The sequence below is a fragment of the Lycorma delicatula genome, chromosome 2 (genome assembly GCF_047948215.1).
Source record: "Lycorma delicatula isolate Av1 chromosome 2, ASM4794821v1, whole genome shotgun sequence".
Classification (NCBI taxonomy): Eukaryota; Metazoa; Arthropoda; class Insecta; order Hemiptera; family Fulgoridae; genus Lycorma; species Lycorma delicatula.
Genome location: NC_134456.1, coordinates 132,267,481 through 132,279,727, shown reverse-complemented (window position 1 = coordinate 132,279,727; position 12,247 = coordinate 132,267,481). Strand labels below are relative to the sequence as shown.

The window sequence follows — 12,247 nt, the reverse complement described above, 5'->3', positions numbered from 1 at the left end:
CAGTAGAATAACAGAAACTGTAACGGAACATATTAAGATGAAGTGTCGGGAAAAGTGTTACATTTCTGGTTTTCTCAACCTCTAATTAACCACAAGTATTTTAAAAATATCAAATGATGACAATGTTTCATTTTCACAAATGAAAATATTGTTACGTAAATTAATGAAAATGTTGTAATCGGCACTTTCTGTATCACTCATGAATGGTATATGACAATTTTTTTTTTTTGGATTAGCTTCAGGAAATACTTTTGAAGAACGTAATAAAGATCGTCTGATAAGCGACATAAACTAAGTGAGATTTTAAAATAATGTATCATTTCTAAACGTGAATTTAAATGAACATAAGGCATATTATATAAAGGATTATAATTATCAAATAAATAATGCATTGACATTTTAATAATCATTTCTATCATTTTATTATTTTTAATCATTTTTTTTATTTAATAATCATTAAATAAAAATGATTATTTTATAGTGTGTTACAGTTTATTAAGTAGTTAATAACATAATGTTATCTTTTTAATAATTCGGACATATTATGAAATCTGAATAAATTACACGTTATCTAATTTGTTACAAAGAATTCCAGTTTTCTTTTCATTCGGTTTTTGTTGAAGTTTGCTTTTGATTACTGAATGTGACTGCAATATTTTGTGTACGTATGTATATTTGTAGAGTGCTGTAAAGACAGTCAAGGAGAGACAACTCAGTCAACACAGACACTCAAATAAGCTACCATGTAGTTATAATAATTTCTAAGAAATTAGATATTAGGGTTCTTTCTCTGATTTAATAATGGTTTTATGTGAAATTATTACACTAAATAGGGGTTGTATATTAGTGTGTTTTACATATATATGTATGTATATTAGTGTGTATATGAGGGCGTTTTGGTGTGGGGGGAGGGTGCGCGCGCACGCGTGATACAAAGATCGTACTGCGATTTTCAACATTCTTACTTAAATTACATTTTTGTACTATTAATTCTTATTTTTCGTACATTTGTGTACTATATTAAAGCTGGAAGACATTTCACCGTTAAATATATTATTATTTTAAAACCGTTCCATCAGCATTACTCTATAATGAGCAATAGCAAGATCGATAAAACTTGTTGATCGATGTTTACTTTTACTAATTGGCGATTCTAAAATTTCACGTAAAAAATATTTTTAAGGTACATTAACAAATTTTTAAGTGTACTAAAAAAAAAAACAATCGGAATTGTATTCGATTTTATTTGTTTAGAAATAAGGTCGTCACGAAGTTGGAGTGCAATGTAATAGAGATTATTTAATTTAGCGTATTTAATTTTATCTTCATTGAATTTCACTAAGTTATTTGTCTATTCTATCTCTTATTTATTTTACTTTTAACAGAAGCGTGCAATAAAAATCAATATTTCATGGACATGACATGTTCATGTCTAACGATGAACATTCATTTAATAAGTTGTCAAAAGGATAAAATGTATAAATGTACTCATAAAATGTCAAAGGCTTTTTCATAAACTAATTTATGAAAGAAAACTAATTTTAAAATACTCAAATCGCTTATTTTTGTATTAAATTACGTAATATTCATATTTTATGCAATATATCTTCTTTTTTTCATTAACTTTTACATGATAATGCATTAAAACTGTAACGTATGACATAAAATTTTTATTTTCCATTTAAAATTGAATAAATTTAATGTTTTATGGGTTACTTAACTTTATTTTTGGTTTCGTTAATGAATACTTATATTTTAAAAACAAGAAAATGCTCTTGCTTTAAACCAGCTTGACAACGGTGAATAGATTACATGATTAACACGGATCACGGACTGGACCTTAGTGAATGTCGTTGAAGGTACTATTTTCCTGTACCGTTTCTTGTTACTAATTTTGTTTACTATTGGGTTTTTAACGTTCAGCTCCCTATCGTCGCCTCAAACTATCAAAGCAATGAGAGGACTCCAAAGGGGTCTCCTCACCGCCACTCCGATCTTAATGTCCTGCCTCTAATGCAGAACCCCCAAGGGGATCCCTCACCGGGATTAAGGTCTTACATTTCCTTCCCCAGAGGCGCTGCGAAGGAGTCCCCTTCCAATCATTGATGGTGGGTCGCCAGAGCCTTCCACCTGTCCTGGACAGGGCTATCCCCCACAGCTGCCCATCAGTACTGAGCAAGCACCGCATCTTCATTCCTTAGTTGAAGCCTTGTAGTACAGGCAATTTGTCATCAAAATAGGCTGTATTTGAAAATCCTTACCTACCGATTGATCTTTTGTCCATGCGTTAAGGAAGCTTAACTCCAGATTTTTTAACATCGAAGTTGTAAACGACTAGACCGGTTTCGAATACGTGGCCAATTCACAACATATTCACAAGCTACAGCTGCAAAACGGTAAGTCGTACAAGAAAATTGTTTAAATAAAAGTTTTTTTTTTTTTTAATATTAACAACTTTTCCAAATGCAATACAGACGAAAAACAATTTTTTTCGGTGAAAAAACCGAAAAACACGTTTTTTTACAAATTCAGCGCCACCTAGGTTTTCAATTTCAAATTATACGGCATAACTTCAAACACATTAATTACATAGGAGAATGTCCTCTACATTTTTTGTTTGTAAAACTTTTCTCTAAAATGCATAGATTCAGAGAAAAGCGCATTTCAAAAACTTTTTGAGTTTTTCAAAAATCTATGAGAGGGGGGATGTTAAACATCTGGAGTTAAGCTTCCCTCATCACCCCTAACATATGGAAAAAACATCAATCGGTAGGTAAGGATCTTCAAATAAAAATACAAATTGACTGTACTATTGCATCCTCTACCCACTGATGCATGTCCACGCAACCGTCGGAAGGACACCTAATCTCTCGCCGGTTGTCCTTCCGTAGATGACCGGTCTCACAACAGGTGAAACAGTGGCTACTACGAACTGGCCCGGCACACGAATTGGCCCAGTGGCTTGGCTTCCTGCAACAAAAACTAAGGTCATCAAATGAACTTCACATAGCCATACAAGCCACCCATCCGATACGGATACGTCCATCAGCCAATCCGCAAGGATGAGCGGCCCAGCCACAGTGACCGATCACCTGCGTTGCACTATAGGCCGAACGGATGGACATAACTTCAATCGACATTGACTCCCCCGTGATTTTCCGAAACTTCGTAATGAACTCATTCTGAGTGGTGAATATATCGACATCTATAATAGGAACGTGAACCCTCCTACCACACCTCCCTGTCAGAGCCGTAGTGATGCCCTCGACCTTTGCAGAAATATCCTTGCTTATTCGCTTATCCTATTCCTTATCCCCTGCCAACACAGCTCCTTTCACTGAGCGGAGGAGTTCAGTGTAGGTTTTTTCCTCCGCTCTGACTACCACTGTCGTTGTCGGCGAGCCTACCGACTGTTTCCTGCTACATCCTTCTGGATCAGCACTAACAGGTGCATGAAGTGTTTCTTCCCGATCAATCCACTGAAATATTCAACTGTGAAGCGCAATAGTTGTCCAACTCGCCCCGATGTTTCTGAAAACACACCGCCCGATTGTGCTCATACTTCATCACCTGAAGAACCAACCGGCAGACGATGGAGGCCACTTCACAGTCCTTAGCCGCCGAGTCAGTTATTAGGGCGTAATCAGTACGACCAAGGTCAATTTTTGAGCACCGCCGTCCTGGCAGGTCTCGAGCAGATGACAGTACAACAAGGACTTGGCCCGCTGTCAATTTACCCGAACGAGCCAGGTCCCCAATCCATGGGGCTTTACAAAATAACGAAGTGTGATTTGGGTGATCGATCCTATCCGCCAGATCTATTTTCCATGCATATCCAGTACCCTTTTCTACCCCAGCGGTGTCCTTCACCAGGACTGAAGTTTGGAAAACATCCTCAGGCCAGTTCCGAAGAACCAGTTTCACAAGGTCCTTTTCAGAAACACCATCATCAATCATTCGACGGAGCTCTGCACCTGACCAGGACGCAGTCCGTCAAGACCCGCAGCTGGAGTCTGCGGAGCCACGTCCGTAACAATGAAATAATTCTGGATGGCCTCTTCCACCGTACCCGGGTTAGTTGATTGTCCCTTCTGAGGCTCTACGATTATTTCATCAAGAACATCTTGAATCACCTTCATCAAACGAACAGAGGTATTCATACGTTTGGAACAGTCCTTGATTTCTACTTTTGTGTTCATATACTGCTGCACAAGTGAGCTGAACTCCCTAATGTGGTTAAACAAAAAAAGACATGTTATTAATAAAACATCTTTTCCGGAGTATAAGTCTCTTTGCACCACTTGCCCTCCTCTTCCCCCTCCGTCAACATCTCCACCATGCGGGAGACGTCCTGGAATGATCCACACTTCTCCAGTCCAGAGGCCTCTTTTGAGCAATACAAGAAACCTCTACCACCAGCTTTGAATTACTTTGTTTCCTCTGCAACCGGTGGAGAAAGGCGCAATCTTCATTACCGATATGTCTTTGCGATTCCCTTCCCCACTTTCATATTATCGTTACACCGTACTGGAAGGGGCGGGAAGTCCTCCTGAAGGCCGCTACCACCTGAGTAGCAACCGTAGGAAAAAACACAAACTAACCAAAACCTAATATAAATGCAAACTAAACTAAATAAAACGAAACAAACATAAACGAAACGAATCACAGCTAAAATCACTATTAACGCTTATTTTTTTTTGTTTTAACTGTGTTACTGTTTATTATGTTTAACGCTTTTTTATTGGTTTATCTACTTACCTTATTTTAGGAAAAATACATCGTATGCTAATGAATATTTTTAATATATGTGGTGCATAGATTGGACAAGTTATAGATCTAGTGATGATAATCTTTTTGCCGTAAGTGTTTATTGGATATTTGTTGTTACTATAAACATGTTTATTAACATAGTAGTTTGGGTTATTATAATCTACTAATATTTGTTTCCGTTGGGAGGTTATCATCGGATGGGCCTCTCTTATGATATATTTTAACAAGTTATTTATTTATGGTTGCGATTGTAAATTTTTGTTAAGTATATTTACAATCGGCAATTGTAAATTTTTGTTAAGTATATTTACAATCGGCAATTACCAGTATATTTACAATCTGCAGTTTAAATGGAACCATAAGTAAATAATTTAATAATAAGCACATAATAGAGGGCTCCTAAAGAAACTTTCACATAGTAAGTCAATTCATAATAATGTGCATCTTAAAGTTCATAGAAAAAAATATTTCTTCCAACAGTTCATAGTCCATAAAAACATGCAATTAACAAATAAAATACCGATAAATTAAACAAATAATCAAGCGATGGCTAGTCTAAACTTGTAGATTTAAACAGAAAATAAATCAATAAAGGAAACAAAATAATATCACTAGATGTGGCGACTGCTAACTCTCATTCAGTAGCTCTAAAGTCAACGACGTGGAGACGTTTCAACCTTAGTACGTCCCCGTTCGTTATCAAGCATATTGATCGCTAAATGGTTGCTGTGATTTTCTAAACGTTGCTGGCATTTAATTATGTGTTGTCTCAACCTAGCGAACCGTCGGAAGCTCTAGATATTCATGTATCTCATCATTCGGTGTGAACCGTGCCGCCTCTGCAATTGTTCTCGATACTTTGTTTTGGAAGCGTTTTATGATAACTATTTTATTGTTACTTGCTGATCCCCCACCCCTAAACTGTACATCATAAGTCAAGATTGGTCGTAGAAAAACTATATAAATCTGAAATTTATTAGACAAGGATGAGGTATGATTTTCTCCGTAGCATCCAATGCACTTCGTTATACTTCGCGTTCAGTTATTTTCTTCTCATCGTATCTAAGTGAAGTCCTAGGTAACGTACACACTCTATTAATGGGATCAAGACAACATCCATGTTCACACTGAGACAGTCACCCCTTCTCGTGGCAAATGTGATGTGTTTTGATTTATCCTGATTAAAATTAATCTTCCAATTTTCTGCCGTGCGCAGACAGGGTCCAATTCCACTTACAGCTCCCGCTGGTCTAGTTCAGGATTTTCGTTAACAACAAGGATAGCAGTTTCGTTGCCTAATGTGGCGACGTTCAATTTTCCAGGATTGGAAGGTCCACAGCGAATATTGGATATAACACAGGACCTAGTGCAGAACCCTGTGGCACATCCGATCTAATATCGATGAATTTCGATAACGCATCATTACATCTTACCTGAGAGAAACGCCCCTCAAGATAATCCTCTAACAAGGTAATAGGGTTGAGGAAGTTCTAATTTTAATTTATAGAGCAAACCAGGCAACCATACCTTGTCAGAGGCTTTTTTCATATCTAGGAATGCTACTAAGCAAAAAATTTGTTTTCTCCAGACATCCACTGATGGCATTGACGATTCTACGGGATTTTTCGATGTTGGAGTGGCCGTATCTGAATCCAAGTTTTGGTTCGGAATTACCTTCTCACCAACCAAAACTGACCTAGGCCTGCAAAGTTACAGCCTTTCAAATAATTTAGTTATGACCGATATGATGCTAATTGGTCTGTAAGAAGAAACCTCGTGTGCAAGCTTCCTTGGGTTCAAGATTATTACCACCTGAGATAACTTCCATTTTGCTGGGACGTAAGACGTCCGCAGGACGGAGTTAGTAAGATCCTTAATTTATGTAATGCCTTTAAGGGATATAGCATAACAAGAATTTTATGCGTCACTAAATCAAAACCCGTGACTTTCTTAGTCACCTTTCCTGGTTGATTAACTCCAGTACCTCCCTTGTTGAGATAGGTGTAATCAGAAAGCTGACTGGCAATGGTCTCTATAAGAAGTCTTATATATCCTCATCACTAGGACCTTCTTCATTGTGAGGTTGAAAATTTTGCCTAAGTGTAAAGCAAATAAGATTAGCTTTCCTTGTCATTCCTGACACCGTTTTGATCCAATTAGAGCTATCACTTCTCTCGGATAGGTATTGTCTCTGGTTGAACGTACTTGTTCTGGAGTAGATAGCCTTGCACCTTCTTGATTGAACGACGTTAGAAAGTATGTTGCGTAGACAATATTTTCAAGGGTATCGTGCGGAAATGGGTCATTCTCGTGCTAGTAGTAAACCCTCTTTGTTTCGTATATATGATAGGCCTCATTGTTTTCCTAAGGACCATTGGACTCACGGTAAGTAAAACGGGCGAGTGGTCTGACCTCCTGTCATACTGTTTTTTTACCAAAGTATATGTAGATGTTATACCTAAAGTTAAATACGTAAAGTCTAGTAGATTCGGAATCTTCGTTGGGTCCGTAGGCCAATATGTTGGCTTAATTCCCGAAACTACGTCCAGGCTTATTTTGAACACAGCTCCTCAATGTGCTTCCTCTGCTAGTTGTCAACCGCGAAACCCACAACGGATCTTTCTCGTTCTAGTCTCCTTCAGCAATAAACCTGGAACCTAATTCCGAAGAGTATTCGTTGAATAACTCGTTAGCAATAGTATGGCATGGAGGAGAGTTCTTATAGATCCCTACCAGTCTGTAGCTTTAACCGTGGTTGCCTGATTCTGATTAGTACAAAAATCTGGAAGTTGGTGATGCAGTAGAGAATTCCTTATCAGTATCGCAGTTCCCCCCATGACTTCTCCCATCAGGGTGATTTGTTGTATGCACAGAGAAACCTTGAAGCCTAACGTAATTACGGTCTGTACAGTGCATCTCTGATACCAGTATTATGTCTAGAGAATGGTAATTGCCATATATTCTTGTTCTTCCTGCCTAGAAATTTGTCCATTAACGATCCGAAGAAATTTTGTCATTAACAGATTTTTGGTTAGTACCTGAGTAGCTAAGCTTATTAGACTCGCAATCTGTTGAACTAGGAAATCTATATTTCAAAAAAAAACTTGTCCAACCTGTCTACATTATTCTCACCATTACGGGCAGCTGCCACATCATTTATTTGGTGGAGAGCCTCAGGCTTTGCGCCTTCGTTCCCAGGTACTCCATGGCCAAAATTGGGAAAATTGTTATAATCAAATTTGAGGCCGTTTGCCCTACGGCTAGCGGATTCGACTCTTAGAGTAAGTTCTGAGTCCCGATTCGACTTTTACTTTGTTTCCTCTCTAATATTTCTTGACACACTAAGTCTCGATATCGTAGCACACACATATATATATATATATATATATATATATATAAAATAAATTTAAAAGTATAAGTGTAATATATTTAATAATTTCAAATTTTTACCAAAATATTTTATACTGATTTTTCTTGGGAGGGAATCCATTGACTAATTAATTCGCTTTCTTTACTTAAGATAGGACTATAAAAAATTATTTCTCTGTTCTTAATACTGGTAGTACGTTCAGCCTCATAATAAAAACTTGTTATGTTAAGGAACCTAATAAGAATGCTGAACTTATGCGAGTTACATTTTTTCTTTTCTTTCTAAAATTATGAATTTTACCTTCATAATACAAGAAATTTAGTAAGTTTTATTTAAAATGAATTTCAATATTGTCAATACTGGTCCAACAGTTTGTCTGTGAGTATCACATTTTGACTCACATGACAGGCAAGATTCATTCGAGAATGACAGGAAACTAGACAAAGTAAAGCGTTAATCAAAACTACCCGAACATTCAATTTCATTTCTGCAAGCCATCAAACACACCGGCTCTTCAGCTGCACAAAATGTGATTGCGGTGTGAAATATTCACTCCGTTGTCAGCTAACATATATTATACTAAAAAAGGGAGCAATCCAGGCCAAACCTTTTTATGATTGCAGTTTTTAAATTCACATTATGGTATTAAGAAACAGTTAATAAAATAGGAGCAAGAAATTTGCTCTTGAGTTTCTTTTATTTTGATAAAAAAAATAAATGTAAAATTTTATATCAGACAGTTTTCATAAATTGGCATTATTATTTGTTATTTCTAACGTTTAAACAGTCTGTTCTGACTTATTTGTCTTTTAGTTTATATAACAAGATTTTTATTAAGTTTGAAAATATAGATAACATCTATTAGGCTTTTAATATCTTATAATGTTTTTCATAATCTACCTTAGAATTCTATTGCGCTGGTCCTCTTCGAACCCGTATTCGATGTCATGAGCACTGAAGTCGAGATAACTTTCTGTTGTTGTGGTGCCTATAAGTAAATCTGTTGAGTAGAAATGGTCGGGTGAGCTTTTCATAGTTTCTAAAGGATCTCGTTCTAGCCAAGGACCGAAGAGTGATAGGAATCTTGGTGGAGTGATGCGGACTGACAACAAGGCTTCTAGTGATAAATGACGAAGGCAAGCAATTACTTGTTTCCCTGTGGTCGGACAACCTAACTGTCGAGCTGCATTTGTTTTTAACTGTTCCGGTTGCTGAATCAAAGCCCAAGGACTCAGTACCGATCCGGATAGAAGTATTGCTCGTCGGAACAATCCTGTCAAACACAAGATAAAAAATTATTTATAATAAAAATGTTATCATTTCTTAACAAAATTACAACTAGCATATCATGTGGATGAAATCGGATCTCATTCACACAGATAAGTTATATTAATCTACACGTATGTTAATTACGTAGTATAAAGTAATTATTATGATACTGTTTAAGACTTTCGTAACACATAATAAATACTATGTAATTTTTAATAGTAGTTAGTTTTAATTGAATGAATAAAATATCAACATATATTGAAAAAAAAAATTAATTCTTTCAGCCAGTAAAATTCTATTATCGCTTTGTAACATTGATAGTTGTATCTGTTGCTGAATAATGATCAGTATATAAACGCCACGTTGAAATTTTAATAAGCGGTTAGTTACTTCAAAATTTGCTACTTATTATAACGTGTTTTTCATATACAATTTTACAATGTCAAATCAAATTATTTTCTCAGATATTTAAAATATTTAATTAAAATTAACCTTGTCTTACCCAATTCTATAAAACTTTTAATTTATAGGTTACGTTATATGTCCTTCAAATATTTAAAAATTATTTTCTTTAAGAACTACATGCTTTTTTTGACTCAATTTCTAAATATATTTTTTTTAAACATACACCATATTAACATCTAAGTTTTGTTGAATTAATTTTTAGAAAGTCATCCGTTTTTTTAAATTTAATTTAAAAATTTATTAAATTCATCTCTTTTCGATTGTGAACCAGATTTATAAATAATTTCTTATGAAAATCGCTATTTCATATTGAAGTTTCAAAAGTTCTTTACAAAAATTTAATTTATATACATATTATTATTATGTGAGTTTCAAATAGTTTGGTTTTCTTGTTTATATAAAGTAGAGGGCATAAACCGCTCTCTACTTTTTTATTGTAAAATATTAATTTATGCAAAATTAATCGCACATTTATATTATAAATATATAATATAACTTAGAGTTTATAGCACTACTAACTGAACCAGATCGAAGAAATCCGTACTTAAGAAAGAGTAAAAACTTTTTAAAGCTCAATTTTTTGCGTTATAAGAAAATTATATGAGAAGGATAAACAAAACCTAACTCAAAACCTCGATACTGTAATCCCTTTTTTCCTTAAAAGATTCTCGTTCATCTCTTATTAACTTTATAATTAAGGTTGAAAATATACAGTGCCTGTGGGTACAGATTCTAATTAATAGCGGATTTGTATAATTTTAGCAATATTTATATATGATAAATTCACTATATCTACATACTTGCACGTATTTCCCTTTGCGCTTAGCAATGATTACGGATTTATGGAATTACAGAGTCTCACCTGCGCATTCAGACAGCTACTAAACACCTAATTTTCTATGTATATATATTTATATGGTCATTACCTAATTTATTTTTTATTTTTTAAAATGGCCTTCTACAATAATAATAATAATAAGTTTATAATTTAAAATTATTTATTTAATTTATATGACTAGCATTCCCTTTTTTTTCTTTTTCCTGTTTAGCCTCCGGTAACTACCGTTCAGATAATACTTCAGAGGATGAATGACGATGATATGTATGAGTGTGAATGAAGTGTAGTCTTGTACATTCTCAGTTCGACCATTTCTGAGATGTGTGGTTAATTGAAACCCAACCACCAAAGAACACCGATATCCACGATCTAGTATTCAAGTCCGCGTAAAAATAAATTGCTTTACTAGGACTTGAACGCTGGAACTCTCGACTTCCAAATCACCTGATTTGGGAAGACGCGTTCACCACTAGACCAACCCGGTGGGTTATGACTAGCATTCCCGTCGCCATTTATGTTAACGCTCCATAAAATATTAAAATCTAGAAAACCAGAAAACAGTTCTTTAATATTTATCTGAAGAGTATTTTCAAACCCAGATATACTGAATATCTTGTTTTGTATAGTCGGAAATGTAGAAAATTTGCAATCATTGTTTCAAAAGTAATTTTCTTCATCTCTTTTAAAATGAAATTTTAATAAAGTCTAGGTAAAATTTGCAATTTAAATAAAGGTAAAATTTACATGACGATTACACATACTAAAAATCAAGTTAATATATTAATTTGTTACAAAGAAATTCCAAAAAAATAGTATGTTTCATTAATACTCCATTTTACCCCTTTAAATTCGAAATGTCAAAAACCTTTCTTAGTATGCACTTACACCGTAAGAAGAATGCGTATTTATTTTATTACTCCCACCGTTCAAATAATAAATAAGATTTGTATAAAAAACGGACATCATTACTACAGAAAAACAGAGCTCTTAATAAGCGTACGATACGGTCAAAAATTTTATATTATATTGATAACAAAACTCGTGTGTAACGGGCTGTTTTAAAAATAACTTTTTTCAATTTCTTTTGATGAAAACGTTTCTTCACTAATTTTTTTCCAAGAAGTGAAGGAAATTATGCACCTGAAAAAACTAAAATTAAATTTTATTCCTCCATTTGATAATCTATATTCAATTAAATATAGTTTCGACATGACATTTAAAACCAGTTAAGATGGAAAAATGGTACTTACATTGTTAAAATCAGTTAGGCTATATTTAGTTAACGTCAAAATATTTTGTATAGAACTTTCAATGTAGTTAATAAACTTTTATCTAACTCCAGTCTCACCAATAGAATCCAGAGTTTCAAAACATTCTGTTAAAAAAAACCCCTATCACTTGCTCTAATTTTTATTTTATAATGTTTTGTAATATTTGATTAGAATGTCCTACAAACATATCCACCCATTTATCTACCTGTTTGTAAACTAAACTTTATTTTATTAATTTCACTTCAGTAGTAAACATCTTGTCTT

The 12,247-nt window shown here is 34.5% G+C and overlaps 1 protein-coding gene and 1 long non-coding RNA gene across 2 annotated transcripts in view; one reads left to right on the top strand and one right to left on the bottom strand.

The window, feature by feature from the left end:
* The window catches only part of LOC142320255 (uncharacterized), a 521,142-nt gene that overhangs the window by 288,622 nt on the left and 220,273 nt on the right, over positions 1-12,247 (top strand). The gene's annotated exons all lie outside the window — the stretch shown is intronic.
* Positions 1-12,247, bottom strand: part of LOC142320254 (neuroligin-1-like) — a 289,299-nt gene that overhangs the window by 92,758 nt on the left and 184,294 nt on the right. Inside the window, exon 5 of the mRNA XM_075357956.1 lies at positions 9,041-9,413. Within this exon, the coding sequence (XP_075214071.1) occupies positions 9,041-9,413 (373 nt within the window). The remainder of the gene's footprint in view (positions 1-9,040; positions 9,414-12,247) is intronic.